The 26666-nt window shown below is 42.3% G+C and overlaps 1 protein-coding gene across 1 annotated transcript in view; it reads right to left on the bottom strand.

Annotated features, from left to right (window-relative positions):
* The window catches only part of LOC111605339 (acetylcholine receptor subunit alpha-like), a 58338-nt gene that overhangs the window by 8575 nt on the left and 23097 nt on the right, over positions 1-26666 (bottom strand). The window contains exons 4-5 of the mRNA XM_030224252.1: positions 19711-19826; positions 8700-8868 (exon numbers count right to left, since the gene is read on the bottom strand). Of these exons, the coding sequence (XP_030080112.1) occupies positions 8700-8868; positions 19711-19826 (285 nt within the window). The remainder of the gene's footprint in view (positions 1-8699; positions 8869-19710; positions 19827-26666) is intronic.

Below are 26666 nucleotides of genomic sequence, written 5' to 3' on the forward strand. Positions count from 1 at the left end.
ATTCGAGTTGTCTGCAGGCAACGCTGCACAGTGGAACTGCCAAGAAGATACAACGACCTGACACAATGCCATCGCTGTCAAGAATTTGGACACACACAACGCTACTGCCACAAAGCTCCCAGATGTGTGCGTTGCGCCGGGAAACACGCATCCAAAGACTGCACCCGCGAAAAGGACCAGGCACCAACTTGTGTGCACTGTGAGTTACAGCACCCAGCCAACTATAAGGGCTGCCAAGTATACAAGCGGTTGCGCAAATTGCAATCCCCAGCACAAAAAAGGAGTCCCACACAAACACCGTCTACGGGTCCGAGTACTGCTTCCGAAATTACAAGGCCCCGGAGCATTACCCAAGCCACGAGCTTTGCAACGCCTATTAGTGGTGTTTCTTACGCACAGGCCGCTAGAGGTGGACCGTCAAATAAGAATACCACAAGTGACACTTTGTTCACTGAAATGCTTCAGCAACAACAACGTCAGTTTGACGCAATTAATGCCGAGCTCAAAGCGATGCGAGAAGTACAATCCCAACAAGCAACCATGCTAAACAGTTTAATGGCCATCATAACCAAGCTTGCCTACAAATAATGGCTTTACGTGTGGGTATCTGGAACGCCAATGGCCTGAGAAACAAGACTCAGGAACTGGCTGCGTTTCTCTCACAAGAAAACATAGATATAATGTTAATAACAGAAACTCATGAGTGCCCCACTACACAAATTTTCGGATACGAACACTATCAGGCTCATGGTGAAGGAGCAAACTGCTTTGGTGGATCCTCAATCCTCATACGAGCAACAATACCGCATACACCTTTACTGCCAATTTGCAACGCAACAATGCAGGTCTCAGCCATCACCCTGCCTACGTCTATTGGAGCGATCGAAGTTGCGTCAATTTATCTTCCGCCAAACACTGGTCTGTGTGATCATCACATGGAACAGGTTCTAGGCCAAAGGTTGAATAAGACCCTCATCGGCGGCGACTGGAATGGATGGCACCCATTTTGGGGAAGCAATAGTGCGAATCGTCGCGGAGAAGTCATATTTGAGGCGATTCAAAACTTACAATTCAGCATATTGGCGACTGGAGCCCCCACCCGTTACCCAATTAATGGACACAGGCCCTCGGCAATCGACTTCGCTGTCTACAAAGGCATCTGTGACCGGCAATTGACCATTGAAGAATCCTTGGACCTATCCTCTGACCACCTGCCACTAATAGTCACAATCCACGCGCAGCCACAGCCCTTGCCCATTAGGAAACAACTACTGCCAGCAGGATCAGATTTAGGAGTCTTTAGGCGCGAGCTCCATTACTCTTTGCACATAGAAATGGAACTTAACACTCCTGAAGACGTGGACTACGCAGCAAACAAACTGCAGGAAGAAATAGTCAAAGCTGCGCACCAAGCCGCCCCACCATCTTGCCAAACAAGACAACAGTCTCCGTACAACATCCCCCTCACCTTGGAGGCCCAACACCTACTAATACACAAAAGATGGGCCAGGAGACGCTGGTTAAGATTACGCACGCCTGATGCCAAATCCATGTACAACGAAGCCACGAGGCATCTTAAAGCTGCTCTCGCCCTGCTTCAAAAGAGGTGTATCAGCGATGCGCTGGTACGAGCTGAATCGCCCACTGACGCAGAGTTTCAATTATGGAAATTTACAAGAAAGCTCAAACGGCAGCCAATACGACGTCATCCCATTCGGAGCATTTCTGGTTCCTGGCACATTGGAGACGAAGCTCAAGCTGAGGCTTTTGCAAACCACCTTCAAGACCAATTCACGCCGGTGATTACCGCAGAGGCCTCAGAAATCGAAGCAACAGAAGACATCGTTCTCTCGCCCCTCCCAGCTGAAGACCAGATAACTGGATGTACAAAAGAAGAGGTTCTTGAACACATCAGAAGAGTGAAGGCAAAAAAATCCCCTGGATATGATCTAATAAACGGCAGAGTCCTTAGAGCACTGCCTGACTCCACCATAGACTACATAACTATGGTGTACAACGCCATGCTCCGCATCCGGCACTTTCCAGCCTGCTGGAAGCGCGCCGTGATTGTGATGATTCCTAAGCCTGGCAAACCCGTGGGAGAAATTGAGTCGTACAGACCAATTAGCCTGTTGCCAGTACTCTCCAAAATATTCGAAAGAATATTTCTGGAACGAGTACTGACACATCTGGGACGCCAGGAGGCCATTCCAAACCATCAGTTTGGCTTCAGGAGACAGCATGGAACACCGGAACAGGTTCACAGAGTTGTGCACCATATCCTTGGAGCCTTTGAAGAAAAGATGTACTGCTCTGCCGTCTTTTTAGACATCAAACAGGCGTTTGATCGAGTTTGGCACCTGGGACTGCTGCAGAAAGTGAGGACCACCCTTCCAGCCCCATTTTTCGCGTTGCTATCCTCATACCTTATTGGAAGAACCTTCCAAGTGTCAAGGGGGCAAACAGTATCCTTGACTAGACCAATTATGGCTGGAGTACCACAGGGTAGTGTTCTAGGCCCAACACTTTATACTTTATTCACAGGAGATATGCCAACTCCCGAGCCAAATATAGGAAGTACAGATGCAGTACTCATAGCGACCTATGCAGATGACACCGCCATCTTATCACGTCACGTATCTGCGCAAGAAGCTTCAGACTCACTACAAAAATATCTGGACTCTTTCGGACGCTGGGCAAAACGGTGGTGTATCACCATTAATGCACAAAAGTCTGTACATACTACCTTCGCCACTAGAAGAGGAGATTGCCCAAGCGTTGCATTGGGGCCCACTATTCCCAAAGCCTCAAAAGTAAAGTACCTTGGTATCACTCTTGACAGAAGGCTGACTTTTAAAGCGCACATAAGTCAAGTAACCTCAAAATGCAAAAGCAAGCTAAAAACCCTCGACTGGATGCTGAGAGCTTCAAGCAAGTTGTCTTACAGCAGCAAGGCCGCCATCTACAAGGCAATAGTTGTCCCAACCTTCGTATATGGTATCTCTCTATGGGGCTCCTCGGCGAAGACTACAAGGAACAAAATTCAGACCCTGCAGAATAAAGCACTACGCAGATGGACTGGAGCCAGCTGGTTTGTAAGAAACTCAGTCTTACATAGGGATTTAGCAATTCCCACAGTTGCTGAACTCATTGGGCGACACAGTTCAAGATACGCGGACAGACTTGCAGCGCATCCTAACCATCTCGCAAGCAACCTGGCTATAAACAACAATAGGCGAAGACTGAAGAGATTGCATCCTCTAGACAATATTAGAACTAATTAAGATAGTAGCTACAAGTGCAGAATAATTGGCATATCTGCCCTCCCATTAGTTAAGGTTTAGAGCTAAATGCGCTATAGAGTCTAAGACAATAAGCTGCAACAAAATAAAGAAATAAAAACGAAAAAAAAAAAAAAAAAAAAAAAAAAAAAAAAAAAAAAAAAAAAAAAAATTTCGAATCATTTGCGAGTATTTTTGTATTTTTAGCTATTTTATACTTGAGTTATTAATATAAAAAGTCAAAACAAATTGCCATTGATTTCTCATAGGGTGTGGGTGTGGCTGTGGCTGTGGGCGTGGGCGTGGGCGTAGACGAGTGTCTATGTGTAAAATGTACATAAACAAACAGAAGATGTCGAAGAAGATCCAACAACAAGCAATATAAATAAACACATATCAAGCCGAGTGACTAAGCCCCACTGTCACCTACTGTGGGTCGCATTGATTTCACTTGGCTCCAAGCGGGAGCAACCGGCCAGCAGATACCTGTGAATCCCCTGTTCTATCTCCTTAAAACTACTTCTTCTTTCTCTTACAGATTATAATTGCATACTTTATATATGTAAATATAAATACCTATTCATTACTGAGATTTACCTTAACTAAAATGCGATTATAATCGATTCTATGCAAATCGAAAAAAGTTATCGATGCACCTAATACAACTTACTCCAGACAGGGCTTCGTCTACTTGGCACTTGCATCTGAGAATATATATATATAGATATATACCTATATATACTGTGTGGAATCAGCCACGCATGATTCTGTCTGTTAAGTACCTGAGATCCCATGTTGAATGGGTAAAAAGTCGACATCGCTCTTATATATACAAGATTCAAAGCACAATGTGGTGTAACAGCAAGCTTGTTGGTAACATCTGTTAAGTGGATTTCTGTTATGTAATAGCAATGTAAAGCTGTCTGAGCAGCTGTTAACAGCTGTTAAGCTAATATTTAATATGTAACAGCAATGTTAAGCTGTGTCTTACGTCTGTTAAGTCAACATCTGTTGTGTAGCATTAATTTTAAGCAACTGCTAGCATATGTTGTTAGTTAAACAACTTTAAATCAATCAGCTAACATCTAAGTATTTTTTAGCTAAATAAAGTGCGCGTTTTGCCCACTGTAGCAGACGTCTTTCAATATACGCAGCATATATTGCGGAGCCAAGCACATAAAAACCAAAGCATACTTCGCAGCTTGCTCAATAAAGCAAACTCAATATGATTTGATATATGTGTGTGAATGAGTGAGTGTGTGTATGTGTGTGTATACGTGAAAAAGAGCGAGAAAGAGTGAATGAGTGAGGGAGCTGCAGTCAGCGGCTGCCAAGTTGTATTAACTGCTAAGCACAGCTGGCTCGACTGTAGGTCAGGACAGGTGGCCCAGGTGCCTTAGCTAGCTGCCACGCCCGCAGACCCAGCCGTTATGCTTCACATATATTCATACACATTTGCCTGTGTATGCGTGTGTGTGTAAGCTGCTTGTAATGAAGTGTGTTGAAAAAGTAATTAAATGTCGAAACTGAGACGAACAATTTGGGCTCTGCCTCAGCTGCTTTGTGCACAAAAACTCGAATGCCTTTCATTGTGTGCGTGGCTGTGTGTGTGTGTGAGGGTGTGCTTGTATGTGTGGCATAAATTTGATGCCTAATGATTTTATGATAATTAGCCTTAGTTTCGCAAAGTGCTGTAAAGCGATTAGTGCGCTGACTAATTAAGGCTGCGACTCGCTTTTGACAAGCGGCGACATTTACAAAGTCCTCAAGCTGAAATCACAGAGTTTAAGGATCACAGCAGAGCGCATTATTTATGCAAATGCGTGCACGTGTATGTGTGTGTGTGTGTAATTTATGTGCACTACATTTTCGCGCCTGTCACATTTAGCCGTAGTTCAGCGGCTGTCGGGGCGATTGACCCACATCAAATGTAATTGCTCCAACAATAAAATACCAAAAAAGGAAAGGGTAACTGCTCTGGTGGTCTGGTCTGTTGTCCTGGCCTGGCCAGCGAGTGGCTGGCTACTTAGTATTGGACACGAACTCCGTCCGGCAATTGAATGAATGGAGTGCGTTCCGCCGCATATGCATGTAAATTGCCAATTGCAATTCCAATTCCAATTCTGAATCCGATTTCAACTTCGATTGGCCATGCGGCCCAGCTACGTGCAAAAAGTTCCTATAGTTATTCCCAACTTCAGTGCAGGCCCTGGAATCTGCTGGCCGCTCTCTGCTCAATATGTTGACCGCTTTTAGGCGTAAATATTTGTGCTGGCCCACTCTGTGTGCATGTGTGTGTGTGTGTGTGCATGTGTGCGTGTGTGTGTGCTTATGTCCATCAGTCCACTTGACCAGCTGGTCCAGTATGTGTGACCATAAAACGAATAATACATACAACAACTGAGCACGGCCCGAGGACTCCGGCTCGTAAAATAAAAACAACACAATGAATTGTTTATTCGAGTGAGCCGAAACTGAAATGTCGTTGCCATAGGCGCATTCTGTTCCATTTTTCCTCTTCATCCCTTCCCTCTTCTCTTTTCAACTACTTAACGCTTATCTTGTCCTTCATTTCATTTCTATCAAAATCATGGTCAAGGCATTTCCCTCTGTTATACTTAAAGTCTGTCTTAAATTAAGAAATGTTATTCGACAAGCTGTTATCATTGTTAACCCTGTTATCCCTCTTATCCCTGTTACCCCTGTTAACCCTGTTAACCCCGTTATCCCTGTTATCCCTGTTAACCCCGTTATCCCTGTTATCCCTGTTATCACTGTTATCCCTGTTATCCCTGTTATCACTGTTATCCCGGTTTTCCCTGCTGTCTGTTATCCCTGTTACCACTGTTAACCCTGTTATCACTGTTATCCCGGTTATCCCTGTTATCCCTGTTATCCCTGTTATCACTGTTATCCCGGTTTTCCCTGTTGTCCCTGTTATCCCTGTTATCACTGTTAACCCTGTTATCACTGTTATCCCTGTTATTCATGTTATCACTGATATCCCTGTTATTAATGTTATCCCTGTTATCCCTGTCATCCCTGTTATCACTGTCATCCTGGTTATTCCTGTTATCCCTGTTATCCCTATTATCCCTGATAATCCTGTTGTCCCTGTTATCCCTGTTATCACTTTATCAATGTTAACACTGTTATCCCTGTCATCCCTGTTGTCTCTGTTATACCAGTTATCCCTGTTATCCCTGTTATCTCTGTTATCCCTGTTATTACTGTTATCTTGTTCGTTTTTCTTCAACGATGGCATTTCTTCTATACCATTTCATTTATTTCACAGAAGATTTTTAAAATCTGTATAAAAATCGTCCATACTCAATTTTGTTATTCGAAATGTTCTATTAAAGTTATTATTTTTTGTCAATAGGACTTTTATGTCCTTCGAAATTGGTCTAATCTTCGCCTCCACTAACGAAATTTTACCCTAGAGCCTCTCCTTCTCTTCTTCGTCTCCTACGGTAAATTTTTCAAAGGTTTCTAGCTATGTGGAGTAGTTCATTCAGATTTTTTAGTTTCTTTAAAAAAAGGATGATACTCGAGTCAACCCCTTCATTTATTTCTCAAAGGTCTTCAATTTTTGAGCTCTTCTATTTATAGCTTTGACTGTCCTCACTAATTAGCTCGTTGTTGTTTCAATTAAAAGCCATGTGCTTGGCTAGTTTCACGTCAAAGAGTAAACGAATCAACGAGTTAACGATTGAACGAATCAACGATTCAATAAGCCGGTCAGTCGACGAGTCAATCAATAGCGAGTCAATGATTCAATGAGTTCACGAGTCCACAAATCAACGACTCCCCGATTCAAGGAATCTTCGAGTCAATTAGTCAACGAATTAGTGATTTAAGGAATCAACGAATCAATTATTCATAGAGTCAATGAATCAATGATTGAAGGACTCAACGATTCAAAAAGTCAATCAATCAATGAGTCAATCAATGATCAATGATCAATGATTCAATGAGTCTACGACAAATCAACGACTCCACGATTCAAGGAATCAACGAATCAGTGAATCGAAGAGCCAGCGAATCAAACGATTCAAGGAATCAACGAGTCAATCAATTGCGAATCAATGATTCAACGAGTCTCCGATTTAAAGAATCAATGATTCAAGGAGCGAGTCAATTAGTAGAAGAGTCAATGAGTCAACGAGTTACCGACTCCAGGAATCAACGAGTCAACGAGTGCTACATAAATTGCTTTTGGTCCAAGCAACGAGCTCGCCAGGTAAGGCAGTTATTCGCATTTACGATTTTCATTAAATGCCAGGTGAAGTAATTATTTAACTCGTGTAATTTCAATTTGTGAATTCTCTGGCGAATCGTTTTTTACGGCCAATATCACCAGCCAATTGCCGTTGCTGTTGCCGTTGCCACTGCCACTGCCGTTGCCCATCAAATGCACTGTCAATATTTATTACACAAATTATGCATGATGGGCTCTGTTGACGGCGACGGCGACGGCGACAGCGACAGCGACGTCGACAGCGACGTTAGAGGTTCATAAAACCGCGCTCACATACAAATTATTTTTGCGTTTTATTTATTTTGGAAATTGGCCGTAATTTATTCATAAGTCCCCACAGTATGTAAATATTTATATTTATGCATTATGGCGCTTCTTTTTCTACTTTTCAAAAAAAAAAAATTTCTAATTTTTTTTTTCTACTTTTTTTTAATGTTTTTTTGACCGCTTTGAGCGCTGAGAAATGCACAGAGTGAGGCCGCAAATCGCACGAGCGTTTTTTAACGCAAGCAATTCATTTGCCTCGCTGTTTTTCTGTCAATATGTGTGTGCGTGTGGGTGTGGGTGTGCGTGTGTGTGCATATCTGCTCGCATTAAATTGAATACAACGTGTAATTTTATTTATTCAAAGTTAAATGGCGGCAAATAGTATAAAAAAGCGAAAGAAAGAAAGAAAAATGTGGAAATGCATTTTCATTTTTATTCTCATTTAAGCGTGAGGCCCGCATACCCTGCACCAATTAAGCATGACGTTGCGTATGCGTTCGTAGCACATAAGATCGATAAATATCGCTGACTAACGCTAAGCGTTGCCACATCCAGGATATTTCTCTTGGAGCTTCGACTCTTGCCACGTTGGCCTCACCTGTCAATCGCAGGGTATTTGCCAGTCAGCTAGCCCCCCATTGTTTATATAGATATACATTATATTATTTTTTTTTGTTTTTAATTAAAAGCACATTGAAATGGGGGCCTGTGTGAAAACTGTGTGTGCAATAAATTATGGCAATTGGCTGAAAGACAATCAAAAAGAGGGAAAAATGAAAAAAACCAAAATGGAAACTGGAAAATAAATGTTGGAATGCATGCAGCTGCTGGTTCATTGTAAATGTTGACAATTTGAAGGAAATGAAGTAGTTGGAATGAAGTAAACTCACCTTTTCGCCGCTATCCGATGGCAGGTAAAATACCAAAATTGTTAAAAAACTGATGCCCATACAGGGTATGATCAGGTTGACCGTGTAGAAGAGCGTCTTTCGTCTCATTGTGATGTTAAATGTTATATCCAGATATGGCTCATCGCAGCACGTATAGAATTTTTCATTTCTATAAAGCCACATTATGGAACAGAGGAGAGAGAGAGAAAGACAGAGAGAGATGTGTATTGGTTAGAATATGCCACATAGCTCGTAAATGTTTATTTATTATAGTCTGTTGTTTGCTGCTTCACAGACAGCACATCCGCAGAGCCAACATACATTTATTATGTATGTACGTATGTGTGTGTGCTGGTGTGTTCTGGCGTGTGTGTGTGTGTGTGTGTGTATGGCAAGCCCAAAGCACATAAATCATCAGCGCCACGATAAATATTGAAAAAGCTCCAAATAATTTCTAAAGGCTGACCCCAACTCCAACTGCCCGCTGCGAGTCCGCTCTGAGTCTTTGAGTCTCCAATTTCTCCAGCTACGCCCCCGCACTCTCCGCTCCCCCCTCGTGCAGCTCGTGCATGCTGGCTAATGAACTTGACACGCGGGCGGCCGCGTTGCCTATTGCCATTCCTGTCGTCTACATAATTTAAAAGTTAATAATCTTTAACTGCCAAGCACAAAGAAGAAAAATACGAAGTACAAAATACAGAATACAAAATACAAAATACAAAATACAAAATAAAAACAAAAACAAAAACTGAAACAGAAAGCAAGCAAATTTTGTAAATTGAGTCAAGAACTTTTTGGCGACCGCACTTGAAAAACTCTTGAAGCGGTAGCATGGGGCGGAAAGAAAAAATAAATAAATAAGAGAAAATAATAAAAAACGAAAACGAAGGAGGCAAAGGAAAAGAAAAAGGCAAAGGAAAAGGAAAAGGAGCGAAATGCCTGGCAGCTAGAGAATATTAGTGGGCAAAGGGTTCAGTTGACCCGACCCGGGCCACGACTCGTATGTTTGCCATCAATAATTCCGAGCGGCTTGCGGCTTCATTTTGAATAAGAAAATATTGTAAATAAATAATAAACAAACAAGAACTGGCCGGGGCTAGTAGTAGTCGTAGTAGTTGGTCGCCGTATTCGGTCAAGACAGCTAACTGTATCTGGCAGTTGATGTGCCAACACACACACACACACACACAGAGACACACACACATATGAACTGTGGTTAGGCACGAGGATAATGATGACGATGGCGATGACGACGGAAACTGGCAAGGGCACGGGACGGGCACGGGCACAGGCACAGGCAAGCTGCTTCGACAGATGCTTATCGAATGACCAATATAAAATGAGTAAAATATGCTCAGCTAAGCGCTGGACAGTTGCGCTGCAGCAGTTATTTATTCAGGAAAACTTCAGATGTCAGTCGAACCCCGATAGCCAAATACAAACACCATACACACGGCTTAAGGCTTACGGCACAAAGAATCTTTAAAAAGTCAAAGCTCAATTATAGCCAAGAGTGAGCTACTCGAACCACATCCCATCGAAAGGGCTTCCCAGCCGAAGTGTTTGGCAGTTATCTCTATTAGGTAAGCTCTATACACTCTGTTTACAGATGATGGCCACATTATGGCAGCCGACAAGGGTCGTCTCGACTATTTGCTTGTCTCTGTCTCCAAGTGTGTTGCCACAAGCAAGTGCTTTTCAAACTGTTAAGTGACGTCAGAACGACTTTGGCGATGGCCAATGAGCATAACAGAAACGTATCGATGTTTGGGGAAGCTCATTACCAAATTTAGTTGGCCTATTTTTTAACGGCTCTAGCACTTTGCAAGCGACACAACTGAGCCTGGTTTAGTTGGGAGTGAGCGACGAAGTGATACCACGAAACAGCAATCTTTTCTTGAATGGGGAAGGTATGTATAAGGAATTGAAAAGATTCACAATCTGTGTATTCAGCGCCGGAAATGTTTTTATGGACGTCAAGATATGCTTTAAAAGGCAATCGATTTGTATCGGTAATTAGGAAATTGGATATTGTTTACAAAATAATAGCCAAAGTTTTCAAGTCTCTAGCTTTTGTGGCTTACGAAACACAACTGAATCGGGCCAGTGCATCGTCCTGATCCAGAACATAAATGGGATCAGCCAGGCCTCTTTCTTTGACAGCAATATTCACAGATTTATATATTGAATCGGGTATAAGTTGAGAGTAATTGCAATAGCAGCTCGCTTAGGTCAAGCTGGGTATCCGCTAGTCGGGCACTTCCAACCAGAGAAGCCTTGCTTTAAATTCTCGTAGTTCATAATTCATTTTTGCCCTGTAAGCTGTGCGGGCTTTAGTTCTGTAGAGAAATACATTTGATAGTCTGTCTCTTTCCCTCAGTTGCCGTCCCTTTTCAGTCTTTTCGAGTGAATGTTCGCGGAAAAAAGCGCAACTTTTATATTTACTGGCAATTGTAATGCACATCTGGGCAGAGTCTTACAATTCAGCGTGGCATTGCCACGAAATGCACAAAATAAAAAAAAAAAAAAAACAAAAAAATGCGTAAACGAAAAGTAATTTGTCAGCTAGCATCAAGTTTGACTGAAGCATGAAAAAGCGGGTAATAAAATCCAAAAAAGAAAAGAGAAAATTAATAAAGACAAGCATAAGAAGGCTTAACTGAGCTTTACTCAATGAGCTGGACACTCTAGTTCTTTGGATCGTTCGCTCTATCCCCAAGCAGCTCCCAACTTGGGGCCACTTGCTCGCTCGCATAGACAACTCGGAGAACTCTTAAGCTTCAAAGCATCGACATGGCAAATTTTTGCCTTTACATTATTTTTACTTAAGAGAAACATGTGAGTGTGCGTGTGTGTGCGTGTGCAAAGGTCAGCGTAATAAGCTCTGAGATGGCTAAGTTAGTTGGTTAGCTGCGGGGCAGCTGAGAAAAAATATACAATAAATCATAAAATAGGCAAAGCCAGGGCACACGCCAGCAATTCCAAACCCATGATGCTGCTCCTGCTGCTGCTGCTGCTGCTGCTGCTGCTGCTGGTATTATCTTGAGTGGGTGGCTAGGAGCAAAAGTCGCACACATGAGAGCCGACGCTAGCGCGTGTCTGGGCACGTCTGGACACGTCGTCGCCGTTGTTGTTGACGTTGTTGTTGTTGCTGTAGATGGTGGCGCCACGTGGGCAAATCCAACAGCATCAAACATCAGGCAGCAACCGAGCAACATCAACAACAACGATAATGGCAACAAAAGGCATAGTTGATGTGACTGGAGGTTGGCAGCACCAACAGCAGCAGCAGCAGCAGCAGCAGCCATGTAGCAGTGCCAACAATTCATCAATGCCTTGTACGATGCGGCGTATGCGTAATGAAAATGCCCATGAGCTAAAGGAGCGAAAACACACAAAGCAAGCGACATGCAGCAGCGGAAATTCCACTAAAAGACGTCGTCTCTCGCGACACAAGTGAAGCTGAAAGGATTCGGTTTGCTTTTGCTGTGATGCTTGAAACATTAATAATAATAATATTGTGAAAAGCATATTTTCCGAGCTAAATTAACATAATTTTTGTTTCATATGCAAAACTTTACTTCCAGCTGGAGCTCCAATTTGTTGCCTGTGTTTCTACAACCAATTTCTGAGCTTAACGAAACTTATTAGTGAGCTTCAATAACTTGGCCATGCTTGCATCCAATATATATATATATACATATATATATTTACAAATCAATAGAGAAAGTCAATAGTAACTTGGTCGTAGATATATCCGGCATATCTTTTTGAGCTTGGGCTGACAACGCGAGTGAATATTTTAAAATTTCAAGTCTCTAGCATTTAAAAAAGTAGCGTTTCTGAGATGTCCCGATGTGCCACGCCCATAGCGGGCATATCGGCAAAATCACAATAATAATAATAATAAGCCTAAAATTCCTAGCACCAAAAGCGGAAAATTCATGCGGATGGACGGATTGGCGGACAGATGGACAGATGGACATGCGCAAAACCAATATACTCACTTTGAGAATAAGTATAAGTAGAGTAAGCTTCGAAAGGTAAAAATCGACTCAAGCTGAAATGCGAATTTCTCTACCTCGACTAAAAACAACTGGCAAAAACAATATTTAATTTTTTAATTGAAATAGAAATTGATGTCTGAGAACCCTTCAGATAGATTGACACATATTTACACAATATAAAATATATATTTTTACTTTACTTTTATAGCAATATATATATATATCTTCATATATACAAATGTGTATATATTTCATTAATAAATTCCAAGAACTTTATTTTTCCAAAATCTGAACTATCCCAGAGCTGTTCGATTATTATCGATAATAAAGAAATGGTTTTACTTATCGATAACTACAATGATATGATAATGATAATGGTATACAGGAATATGTATTTGAATTTTCACGTTCCTAGTTCTTGCGGCTCATGCGATCGTTGCGATCAAACGGACGGAGAGACGGACAGACGAACATAACTAGATCAGCCTAGACCGTAGTTCTGATCAAGAATATAAGAGACCTGCCACGCCTACTTCTGCTGATACATGCATTTTTATAAAACAATAGGAATAAGACTCTTTTGTTTGGTGCGGAGCAAATTGGCGAAATGCACGTGAATCTGTGGGGAAAATTGAACCAAAAGTGCTTAAACAGTTGGGGCGCAGGGCAAAGATTTTTATTGTGACCGAAATGGCTAAAACGCTGATTGGCAGCACACAAACACGCACAGATTGAGTGAGAGGGAGAGAGAGAGAGAGAGGGGGAAAGAACAAAACGCATAAATACTAAATGATTGGAAACATAAAAAAGACGTGAAAGGCGAAATGAAGCAAAGCAAAGCAAAGCAAAGCAAAGCGAAGCAAGGAAGAGAGAGACGAATGCCACATAAAATGGCCGCAGAACGACGTTCGATGCAGGCGGCGCTTCAAAGCGAATTTGCGGCGAGCCTTAGGCGGCCATTGCCACCTTGTTGCCCGGTTAGCAAAAAATTAAGGGTTTTTTTGGGGGCTTGGCTGGTCCTGTGGGTGCTGTGGGTGGCAAAAGATCGGGCGGGGCTCAACGCTTGATTGATTTGTACAACTTTGTGCCAAGTTCTTTTCGCGTTTGAAGCTTTTTCGCTGCTGCGGCTGCTGCTGCTGTTGCTGTTGCTGTAAATTTGTTTCGATTTGGCTTAAAAATCGACAGAGCGCATAAGAAATGAGCGCCAGGCGAAGCCGAAGCAGCCGCATTCGATGTAAGTAATAGAATTTTAATAACTGGACTTAAGACAAAGACGGAGAGCTGAATGGAAATTTGAGCCATTAAAGGCCCAGCCAGGCACAAGGCAGGTCGCCTGTTGACTGGCCAATAGCAGGTCAGTTATTGGTGAGGTGTGGGCCAAGTTATTTGGCTCACTTGAAAGTTTGCTAATTATGGTTTTAATCGATCAGGCGCAGCGCTGGATGGCAACCTTCACCTTCGCCTACGCCTGCCGACTTCTAATCAAGCCATCAAACAAAAGTGAACGGGAAAGTGAAAGTGAAAGCGAAAGCGAAAGTAAAAGGAAAGTGTCTGTCGATAGGTTGGGGCAGCAGCAAAAGGGCGACTGAGCGAATGTGCCAGGCATTTTGATTTTGATTTTATGCCACGTAAGGTACCGCTAGGCACAACGCAACGTGGCAGCTGGAGCAAACAGCCGCAGGGACTGCGACAAGAGCAAGGTATGGCCGAAAAAAAGATAAAGCGGAATGGGAGTTGGCAAAGGGCAGAAGAGAAACTTTAAGCCCTGAACAACAAGACGCGATTTGAATTGAAACAGCAGCAACTAGAGGAAACAACACAAATTTCTGAATATAATTGACTCTAAGCAATAGTTCAGCTTAAATGAAACAGAATTCAGCCTAATTAAGAGAGAGCGAGAGGAGGAGCAACCAACGTAAAGGAAGGATTTTCGATAGATTAACATAATGAGATTAAAGCGAACACAAAAGAAAGAATAAAAAAAAAAAACAAAATAAAACGTAGAAAGAAATCGAGGCAAAAACCTTAACTTTTTGCCTTGTGCTTTCTATGCGATGGAAAATTTTGAAGCTCATGAAAAATACGACAAATTAATTTTTCACTCCTGAAAAACTTAATTCTACGCAAAAACATAACTTCTCGAATATATCTTATGGTTTTCCACATAGTTTTAGCTCTAAGGCTTATGAGAGTATTCGAACTGAAACCTTTCACTGTGCTCGTTAAGGTAAACGAGTATACCGGTTTGTGCAATGCCCGCTGCGGGACTCAATTTGCCATATTTATTTCTGCTTACGCTCGCTTTATATGATGTTATTAATTTCTTATGGGGCGTGGCCAGTGAAGAATTTTCGACTTAAATTTGACAGCTAGGTGTTAATCGAGCGAATTCTCTAAGTGTTTTCACGCATATTCCGTGACTAGTGTGAAGCGATTTAAAGAGAGGAAAATGCTTCAGAAAAATAAATAGAGGGAGAGATTGGGAGTGGGGGTGGGAGCTGCTGTCACTTGGGCCTGCGAAATGTGAACTAAGACAGACGTTTGACTATTTGAAACATATGTTTGCTAGCCAATTGGATGCCTAACTGCTCATAATGACTACATCCATGACGTGGCTAAAACACAGCCTTCAAACACAGTTTGCCAACCAACTACCGAAACACCAAAAACCCCATGGCAAAGCCAAAGCGCAAAGGGGCTCAAGTCATTGACAGGAATTAAAAAGTTGACAGCAGCTGCCACGTGTGCATGTGCATGTGTGTGTGTGTGTGTGGGTGAGTGTGTGGGTGGGTGAGTGTGTGTGTGTGTGTGTATTTGTGCGCGGGTCTGGGTGAGTGCGTGTGCGCCGCAGTCTACAGTAAATTATGCCACAAGTGCGTGACACAAACCAGAGGCGGACGCTACTGCGGCTTTTGCCACGATGCGTGGCAGGAACAGGGGACAGCGGGCAGTAGCAGAGGCAGTGGCTGGGCCAAGGCCAGAGGCTATATGATCTAAAGTGCGGGCCAAGGCGAGAGCAGGTCCTTTTATTGTCTGCAGCTGTTGGCTGGTACGAGCGGCGGGCTGCGCCTAAAATGCTGCAACACAATTCACAGCACGTAGCGTAATTTTGCGATGAAGCAGTCGCCGTCGCAGCGAGCTCCACGCCACGCCACGCTACGCCGTGCCATGCGATGCCAGAATTCACTTTAATGCGCATCAACATCGACAGTTAAATTAACTGAAGCGTTGAGCGTTGGGGCGTGGCCGTAACAGCACGTACGTACAGCCAACACACAGACACACATACACACACACACACACATACGCCCACTTCAGTTAAGCGCCGAATACTGCAATCAGACGCTGATTGAAGACAGACAGACATGGAGAGAGAGAGAGAGAGGGAGAGAGAGAGGAGACACCTGTGCAGACAACAATAGACAAACTGAAAACACAAAGCTTTCAATTGACACACGCTGTTGCCTGCTGTCAAAAGCGGGCTGAAATTAGGCTTAGACAAGTGCAAAAGACAGACGAGGGAAAGAGAGAGAGAGAGAGAGAGAGAGAGAGATCTGCTGCTGCTGGGCTTGGGCTTGTGGCTGCTGGGCTCACTTGTGGATGCTAGCTGAGGTCAAAGTGATTTATTAATCACAAAAGATTTGCACGCAACTTTAAAATAGTTGGTGGCAAGTGCGTGCCACACAATGTTGCTTGCCACAAGCGCACATAATGTGCCGCAATGAGTGCATTTCGTACGCCATGCAGCAGGTGAGCAGAAATATTTGTTTTTGTTTTTGTTCTCTTGAGTTTATTTGTTGTGCCAGTGTGTGTGTGTGTGTGAGTGTGTGAGTCTGTGTCCTTTGTGCTTCTGCTGCTCTTGCTGCTAGGGGCATAAACAACACTTTCACGGACACCCATAACGACGATGTGCGTCGCGACATGTTTGTGGCTGGCGCGCGTGCCAACGACAACGTTGATAACAACAAGAACAACAAACAACGACAACAACAACAACAATACCAAAAACAAAGCGTGTGCTCAGTTCATTTCACATTTTGTCGCCGAGTTTCTATACCCTGTAACCACAACAAATGATCGTTAGAGAACTTAAACATTCTTTGAAGCATAGCTAAAGTCATCGATTGATATTTTTATATATATAACTGAAATATAGAATAATTCAATTAAAAGCAAATAATCAAAATACACACATTTACTATAATCTAGCAAGGAATTTTCTATATTTTGAGGCAACTCAAGTCAGCCTTAAGAGCAATGCTGCACCCAAGCTTAAAAGGGTCTCAATTGTCAAGCGTCAAGCAGAGTGTGCTCTATATAGGATATCTGCTATTCGTGCTCACGCACTCATTGCCATCTTGAGCACTTGCCCATTTTTTATGAACATTTGCAGCAGAAGAAAAACTTTTGTTTTTTGCTCTTAAATTTCATTTCAGTTGCGTTTCAGTTGCCCGGGGCACGAAAGTTAAGGCGAATCTTAACAAAAAATAAAAAATAAAAGCTTTCACTAAAAGGGGACTAAATCAAGGGCGTTTAACTGGATAAGGTAACAACAAAATTGTGAGCGCCAAATGCGAATGTAATCAAAATAATTTTTTTGTTCGTTTTGGACTCTGGCCATAGCCAAACACATCCAGCTTAATGCCGTTATCGCAGGACTTTGCCGCATCGGTAAAGTGCTCGTTTCCAGCTCGTCCAGCTCAGTTCGGCCCGGCAGCTAATCCGTGAACTGCAGCCATTACTGAAGCTGCATCTGGTTGAAGTGGGCGAGTGGCGAAGCCCGTGCAAAATGTATGACAATAGTTTATAATTGATTGGGTCTTCTTTAAATTAAAAGCACAATCATTTTGCGCAAATATTGGGCTTCAATCAGTGCCTGACTGACTGATTGATTCAAATTAAAAGTTTGCCTAAAACCTACAGAAGCGACATTTAACTCTTTAATGGGCTCATTTTGTATATTGATATTATGATTGGGATTCAGTTGAACAAAGGGATAATGATTAAACAGTCATTGATTGATCGATTGATGACTGACGGTTTCATAATAGGTTGTAATTTGAAGTTACTATAAACGAATATATATAAATGTATATAATATCTAAACGGAGATTGTTTAGTGTGAAGTATTGCATGGAACTCAGTCAATGACTGATTGAATGACTGACGCACTGATTGACTGAGTAAAAGTTCGGTTTACGTTTTCAGATTCATCATCCAATATTCTAATGGGCTCTTACTCTACAATAATGTTTTTTTTTGGGCTGCAATGGGACAATGGAAAAACATCAATCAGTGACTGATTGATTGACTGATTGATAAAGCGTTTTCAAATTATGTCAGTTGAAACGAAATGTAGACATCGATATTGATGTTATTTAGTGCATGAAGCAATGCGGAAAGCCTCAATCAGTCACTGACTGAATGACTGACGCACTGATTGACTGATTGATCGCCTGCAGAAGTCAAATTAAACAATATAATTCAGCGTCTCTCAACATTAAAATTGCATTCGGGCTTTATTAGAGCTTTAATAGAATAATTGATTGATTGATTGATCGATTGACTGGCTAAAAACGCTTTTTGTACATAGCTGTATAAAACATAATGACCATTTATCATCTTATCATACGGCTTTATTAGAAGAATGGAATGAGATTTTGTAATCAATCAATCACCTCACAAATATTTATTTTTCAAAATCTGAATAGACACTCAATTCAGAGTTCACCAAAAGGTATTTACTTCAGTTTACCGACTACTACAAAGAAACTCTCTTCCTTATATAAACATACGGTCTATGAGGGCGTGGCTAATCGGAAAAATAAACTAAGAAGCAGAATTTTAAAGTTTTGTTGATTTTTTTTAAAGGTGGACTTTATTTATTTAGTCCGCATGGTGATGGATTTCTAAGGATCAAAATGTTTTTGCATCGAGTGAACGAGCATTGAGCAGTCGGTTGAGCTCGCCCACAAAGTCTTACACAGTATTTTTCCGAGCAGGACTTACAAATCATTTGTTATGGCTTCTGCATGAATTGATTCTTTGATTAGCTTTTGAAATGAGTAGCGAAATTTACACGCAGTCGAGAGGCAACGTACGTGTGTGAGTTGCTGTGTGTATGTGTGTGTGTGTGCGTGTGTGCGTGCGTGTGTAGAGAGACTTTTAATTTGCCAACGTTCTTAAAGGCTGTTCAAAGGCGGCAACTTCTTTTGCCGCGCAACAAAATGTGCGAAAACACTTTGAAATTGTTGCCTTTTGTATTGGGGGCTAAGCACTGGGCCGCAGCCCCAGTTCCAGGCGCTGCCCCAGCTTCAGCTCCTCTTGTTCGACAAAAATGCTGATGTGTGCACACAAGCGTGCCGCCTCATGTAGTGTCGGGCAGGTAGTTGAAATGTGGGCGTGGCAATTAAGCAGGCATCTCTATATTGTATACGAGCGCGACACACACACCCACACACACACACACACACATACCGACTGTCCAGAAGCTGTTTCTTTGGCAGCCGGCGCCAAAGTTTTTTAATTTAAAAACTTTTCGCCGACTCACTGAGACTTGCGATTTGTGGAGTCTGGCGAGTGTGGGAGGGGGAGTGGGGTCAGGCCGAAAAAAGCGAAACAGACGCCTCATGTACAAGTGTAAATATTGGCGGTAAACTGTCGACCACGCCCATAATAGCGCCCACTGCGAGCAGCACTCGGGCTCATCATCAGCAACTTGTCGTCGTTGCAAATTCTATGTTTCTTTTGTTGTTGTTTTCTGTTGTTGCTGCCGCTGCTGCTGTTTTTGTTGGTTTTGTTGTTGTTGTTAGCATCCTTGACCTGTGCAAAATGCTCTGACATTCGTAAGATTTGTGTTTGTGTTTTGTGACAGCGGCCAAAAGTTGGCCAAAGCAGCTGCCAAAGTTGTTTTTGTTGCTGGCATTTGCAGGTTTGTGTTGTTGTTGTTGTTGTTGTTGTTTTTGTTGCTGTTGCTGTTGCTGTTGTTGCATTTGAAAACTTACCGCACTGCAGGAACTTCAAGTATATCCCATTCAACGGACGTGTAGAACTCAGACAGATCCACGCCCACTTCAACCACATTGGTGCCGTTCAGTTCATCGATGTGACGCAGATCCACCTGACATATATAAAAGAGAGAGAGAGAGCAAGAGTTAGAATAAGTTCTGCACAGAGTGAGAGAGCAGGAGAGTGAGAGAGAGAGAGTGATTAGACAATTACAGGGTTACACACGTTGACAGCGCACATAATTGAGCTGCTGTGCGAAGCTGGATCAGCAGATAGCATGTCCGACTTGCCAAAATAGTAAAACACAGAAATGGAATATGCAATTGCAATGCATGCACCGCACTTAACATACTCTGCACAGAGTTGAGAGCACACCTCAAGCCATGTATTTCTGATAAATATCGTTCAGCTTTGCGAAATAGAAGATGAGTTCAAGTTGCCGTTCCTCAAGTCCCTTTCGATTGTCAAATCGGTTTAGCTGGAAGTCAGTGTATTCAAATAGTCGTCGCAGATAAGCAGCATTAAGAGTGTAGAAAGCCGAAGCTAAGCCAGACAAGTTTGCACTTCAATTTCTGTTTCAGTTTTGCTTAGTTCGGCACGACTGCAGCTGACAGAGAATAGACACGAGTATAGAACAAGTGCAGGATGTGAACAGGAAAGGACAGAACAGGACAGGACAGGACAGGACAGGACATCGTTGCAATTGGCATGCCAGCCACACAACTGGCACAAGCTGATGCCTGAAGCCTGAAGCCTGCAGCCAGCTGTTTCGTGTATTTCCCAAATGCTCTGCGCCCCGCAACAAGGCAATTGCAGCTAAGGCAACAGCTTTGGGCCCTGCTCAATACCAAGAATTCCATTAAATACATAAATAAATTCAAAATCACAGCCAGCCTAATGATTTTACTCATTCTTATTGGTATATAAACCATTAACTACAACTGAGCGCATTCGATCTGATCTGATCTTGATCTTAAATTGATTTCATCTCTGCGATAAGTTTTTCATTCAAGATTTTTATTTTACCGTTTGAACTGAAAAATACCAAAAGAAAAATCTTTTTAAATATAAAATAAAATATTTTAATTAAAGCGCGAACTGAACTCAATAAGAGTTGAATGACATGAAAAACATTTAATTTATTCCAGATTAGATCTAGATCTCCTTAGTAATACTTTGTGATCAGTGCTATATACTACATATGTACTACAATATATGCTATATAGTTGCAAAAATACAAAATTAAGCAGTTTTTTCATTGTTTGTTTTTATGTTTTTATTTTTTTGATTATTTAGCTTTTGTTTTTTTTTTTTATTTAAAAATAAAAATAATAATAACGAGAATTAAATGATATAATAAAATTGTCTTTAATTTTATTATTATTTATTTTGCCTCAGGACTATTTCATTTGTGGTAAATGTTTTTCTTATTTTTTCTTTTGATAAATTATTTTATTTAATTATTTATTTTTTTAAATAATTGATATGAAAATTAAGCGATATAAATAAATAAATTTGTATTTAATTTTATTATTATTTATTTTTCTTATCAATTTAGTTAGAGCATTAGAAATTCGTCAGCTATTTGATAATTTGTTCACATTCGGTTTTTGATGCGATTTTCGTTGGTGAGCTGAGGGAAGGGGGCGACGTTTACGCCTCAATGAGCTAGCATTGGGAGAACGAGACAGAGAGAGAGAGAGTGCGAAATATACGGGTAGAGGGAGTTAAGAGGGTGCTTATGGGTCGCAGAGTAGGGCCCAGGGTCGAGTGGTTGGTCGATTGGCGGTTAGAATCAGTTGGGCTGGCAATTCTTTTAGCTGAGGTGTGTGCGCCGAGAATAGCGTGAAATTTGAAAAGTGACGTTAATTCGATTTGCCGAGTGGCGTTGGGAGTTTGAATCGAGTGGAGTCGCGTTGCGTTTCGTCGCGTCGTTTCATCTGCTTAGGCATCTTGAGTGGCACACCTGGTGGGCGAGGCGCCTTGGCCAATGCCTCTTTGTGCCAAATCAACTGTGAAAATCGAGCCTACGAGACATATGAGCAGTGCTTGCAGATGCTAAGTCAATACATTGTTATTTGCCCATCAACGCGAATTATAATAAGTAATTGGCATAAGGCTGACTGACTGCGCACAGCTTACTGAATCTTTTTTCGTTTAATATAAACTTCATCGTTGCGCTTCAAGTCTTGTAAGAAATTTACTCTTCTCATTTGAATTTGATGCTGGTTGAAATTTGTCCCCGTTTTGCGCCTTTTTCCATCACGTCGAACTCTCTTTGACATTTTCAAGCTTGCAATTCGAAATTTCTGTAAGCACGTTCGAATTTTTGTTTATAACAGGCCAGACTCTAGTATGAGCTGCCTGACTAGGAGATACCCTGCACGCTGCAGAAAGCTACAAATAGTTTCTACTATTTATTTAGTTTATACTATTTAGTTTCTACTATTTAATGGACGGATGCGTGGAGTTGATGAGGTATTCTATAAAGATTTAAAAGCTGCGCCTTCATGAGATTTGGTGTCCTCGACTAAGATTTAAAAAATCGATTCTTATAGATAAGATGAGATGAGTTACAGAAAATAAAGTCTTTTACTGCTCATGGAATATAACACACGCTTTTATAGGGTCACACAGACAGACGCCTAGCAGGTTATAGCTATGTTAGCTCAACTTGTACTAATCAAGATTATATATAGACGATATGGCAACTGCCATGACTTCTGCCTGTTGCAAAATGAATATACCCAAAGACTTTGCTTTTGTATAGAAAGAAGTTTCTGTATAAATTTGTAGATATGTTTACTTAGTTTAATCTATCGATCAGCAATCATTCAGTCAATCGAGCAAGTCAATTTGTCACTGGAAATTAGTTTAAAGTTGGCTTCGACTTGAAGGCTGTTTGCACTTCAGTTGCCAACTTGACGATGCTTTAATTTTGTTGTGCGAAGCACAGATATTTTGCTCCACTGTGCGTTGTTTGGTATGCTTTGGTGTTCTTCACATAAAATTAGGTGTGCAATCGACGCTCGCTGCCTTTCAACATGAGCAGGCAGCAGCCATAATCAGACAGGATGTGCCTTGCCAGGTGCAACTGTTGCGATGTTGCAACTACATACTTATAAGCGCTTCTTACCGCTGGTAGTAACTGTGCAACTATGCAACTGTGACTGTAACTGTGAATGTAACTGAAACTGCCGAAGCGGAAATTGTTATTTTAAGTGGTAGCGGAAATTTCACTATAAGGAAGTTACGATTTACTGAAATATTTCCGACACCGAAAGATGTTGCTTGCGACAGAACCTACACACAAGGTAAAAGAGAGAGAGAGAGAGAGAGAGATAGAGAGAGAGAAAGAGAGCGTCACTTTGAGACAGAGCAGTGAACGCTTTGCCACTGGGGCACAGTTGACAGACAATTGTAAATGCTTTCAATTCACAATGAAGCCAACCCAGCGGCCATTAAGCAGTCCAGTTTCTGTTTCCGGCCTCGTGCCGCGTGCCTCGCCTCTGCCAACTGTGCCAACGGGCTACGCTTTGTTGTCCGCTGTGCGACTGTGCGCCACTGCTTGTTGTATACAACAGGAGAGTTTATAAATATTCTATGATACGGCGCTGTTGATACCGCTTATTGCGGTTGATTTATGTGGACCACAAACGATGCCCACATTCGCGTCCACAAAAAAAAAAAACAATGAGGCGTTGATAGCGACAACAACAGCGACAGCGACAGCAACAGCAACAGCGACGGCAACAACAATAACAACATTACAATTGTTGTCAATGGCAATGTTACACACACACACACACACATACATACGCACGCACGCACGCACTAACTCACACGCAGACACCGATTTTTCAGTTAAGAAACAGATAGCCACGTTTTTGTGCGTTTCGTAGCATGTCAAACGCTGTTAGCGCCTTGTCTTTTAATGCCAAATGAAGATTGGCTTTTTAGCAAATTAAAGTCAAAGTCTGCCAAGTCTGTGGACCCCATACGCGTAGTCTACTGTATTCAAGTGTGAGTGGAAGGCTTAACGTATTCGTTAACAATTGCGACAGTGCCTGGATTGGCCTGGATTGCGAGCAGCTGCCAGAACTTTGAGCCAGAGGCAGAGAGTCAGAGTTAAAGAGAGAATCTTTGTAGAGTTCACCTGTTTGCTGAGCAACAGAACTCAGCCTAAAATCTGCTATTAAGCACTTATGGATTAAGGCGAAATTATCTGATGAGATTGATATAATTTTAGCTTTGTTGTTCACTTTGTCTCCTCGCTTGGCTCCTTGCCTTGCCTCTCGTTGAGCTTTACACTCTGCTTCTCGCTTGATTAAAGCAGGGCTTTTTGTTCGTCTATTCAGTTAGTTTCTTATTGAGTGCTTCGCTGCGCTTCTTTCTTTTCATTTCACTTTGCTTCTGGCTGAGCTTCTCGCTTGATTGATTCGCTCTGCCTTTTACTACGCTTCTCTCTTGGCTATTCCCTGAACTTCTAAGTTTTGTCCTTGCTTTGCTGCTCGTTAGGTTTTACACTTTGCTTTTCGTTGGAACTTACACTCTGCTTCTCGCTTGATTAAAGCAGGGCTTTTTGTTCGTCTATTCACTTAGTTTCTTATTCTTATTGCGCTTCATTCGTTGCCTTTTGCTTTGCTTCTGGTTTCTCGCTGGATTGATTATTTCTGCTTCTCGCTTGGCTATGCGCTGAGCTTGTAACTTTTGTTGTTTCTTTTCTTATCGTTGAGCTTCTCGCTTTGATTGACGCAGTGCTACTTGTTTATCTTTTCAATTAGCTTCTTAGCTTCTCTCAAGTGTTTTGCTTTGCAACTCTTTGTGCTTCTTGCTTTACTTCTGGCTTAAGTTTCTCCCTTTTTGTCTCAACTTGCTTCTCGCTTGACTGTTTGGTGAGCTTTTAACTTTTTTCATACTTTGTTTCTCGTCTTGTTTCTCACTCTGCCTCTTAATAACTTCTCGGTTTGCTTCTTTGCTTTTCCCTTCTTTGCTTCTGGCTGAGCTTGCACTTTGTATTACTGCTGCTTCTGCTTTGCTGCTCTTCTTCGTCTTTTCTTTTTCACTCCGCTTACCGTTTGGTCTTCTCTCTACCTATTGCTTTGCCCTTTACTTTGTTTTTCGTTTTCTTTCGCCTCTCACCATTCGCTTACGCTGCTCGTCTTCGTTTTACTGTGTTCTTGATGATTAGCCTCCATCTTAAGCTATTAGCATATTTCATAGCCTTTCGCCTTGCTATTTTTTCATGTTTTGCCACTGTGCGAATGGGCTCTTCTTCTTACTTTCGTGGCTTCTCACGTAGCTTCTTGCTTTCGAACACAGTTTGCTTTATTATCTAGCTTACCTATCCTCCTTCATCAACTTCTTTTTTGCTCTACGCACTTTTCGCCGCAAAGTATGCTGCAAAAAGTGGGCGCTGCTATGCGTGCGTGTCTGTGTGTGTCTGCGTGTGTGTGTGTGTGTGTGTGATTGACGGCTGGCTGTGCGTGTGAGCTATGCAAATTAACAGCAGTTCTGCAAGTTGCATTACGTAACAACTAGCAGCAATTTGCGTCGCTTCAGCTAAGAGAATTGCATAACTACTTCGCACGCACACACTCACACACGCACACACACTCACATGCATGTAGACATTAGCTTGTTGAGCAGACTGGCATGATTGAGGGTAACAAGATTTGATTAAAGCCAGGGCAACATTACGCCTGCGGCAAGGCCAGGTATTGCACATGCAGTGCGACTTTTTTATGACGCCAATGCCGAGCGCCGCATGTGCGGTTAACCGGGAGGTAGCAAAGGCTGGCTAAAAGAGTTGCTGGTGCTGTGAAGAGCTGCGGGCCATTTGTCGGCTCATTTGCGCTAAGCTGCAAAGTCGCAGCAAGCAGTGAATGCCGCTCTAATGCCACTTCATTAGCTGCCAAGTCGCTGCCGGGTGGCAACATTAACGCCAGCCCCCATGCCCCATGCCCCATGCTCCATGCTCCATGCCTCACGCCAGATGCCACATGGTTGCTGACGCCTGATGTCTCATATCCCATGTACGACCACATCGCACCAGCCAGCGCCAGCGCCAGCTGCAGTCGCCTGCAAAACGCCTTTTACGAGGCCTCAACTGTCGCTGCTGTGTCCCTATCCCTGTCCCTGTCCCTGTCCCTGTCCCTGTCCCTGTCTGTGTCTGTCTTTATTATTGCCGACAGGTGTCAAGCCACCTTATTGTCCCTTGGCTCGTTCTGTTCTATATTTGTTTACACAAATGTCTCTAACTCCCCTCCTTCCCCCTCCTCCTTGGCTCCCACTGTATGCTTTCAAATCGCCAGAGACAATTTTATGCAGCCCGTTTCTGTGTGCGGCCATAAAATGTGAGAAATTCTATGCCACAACAACGAATTATGAGCGAATTTGGGTTTATAGCCACTAAACCAGCAGCAGGATCCCATGCTACTTGCTACTGCTGTTGTTCAAAGAACTCATCCACAGGAGCCCAATTTCCAAAGTGCAAACAGCGTAGAAAAACCAACCTGTGTTTCTTTCTCTTTTCTTCTTCTGCTTTTATTTGGCTCTGAGTTCTATGAGCTCGATAATTCTTCTACATTTTATCTCGATTACAACTCATATAATACAGCTGCACCGAACAGTCGTGACCTGAATATTTACATAAGCTCGGAACACATTGGCTTACCAGAAGGCGTCGCAGATCCCATTACGGAATATTTGTATAGATATATATCAAAAACTAACTGCGCTCGTCAAAAGCGCGAAGCATTGGAATCAAGCAGAGCAACGCCTTGAAAAGGGGAATTCAGTGCAGATTGCTTTGTGCCAATGTATGTAAGAGTCAGAGTTTATGATGATGATAAGTTGAGTCTGTAGTTGAAGTTTTAAATGCATGTTCATATTATGTTATGATTATCGATAAATATCGATGATTCAAGCGCATGTAAAGGGCTCCAAATTT

Source organism: Drosophila hydei, unplaced genomic scaffold (assembly GCF_003285905.1).
Source record: "Drosophila hydei strain 15085-1641.00,03,60 unplaced genomic scaffold, DhydRS2 tig00000418-arrow-arrow-pilon, whole genome shotgun sequence".
NCBI lineage: Eukaryota > Metazoa > Arthropoda > Insecta > Diptera > Drosophilidae > Drosophila > Drosophila hydei.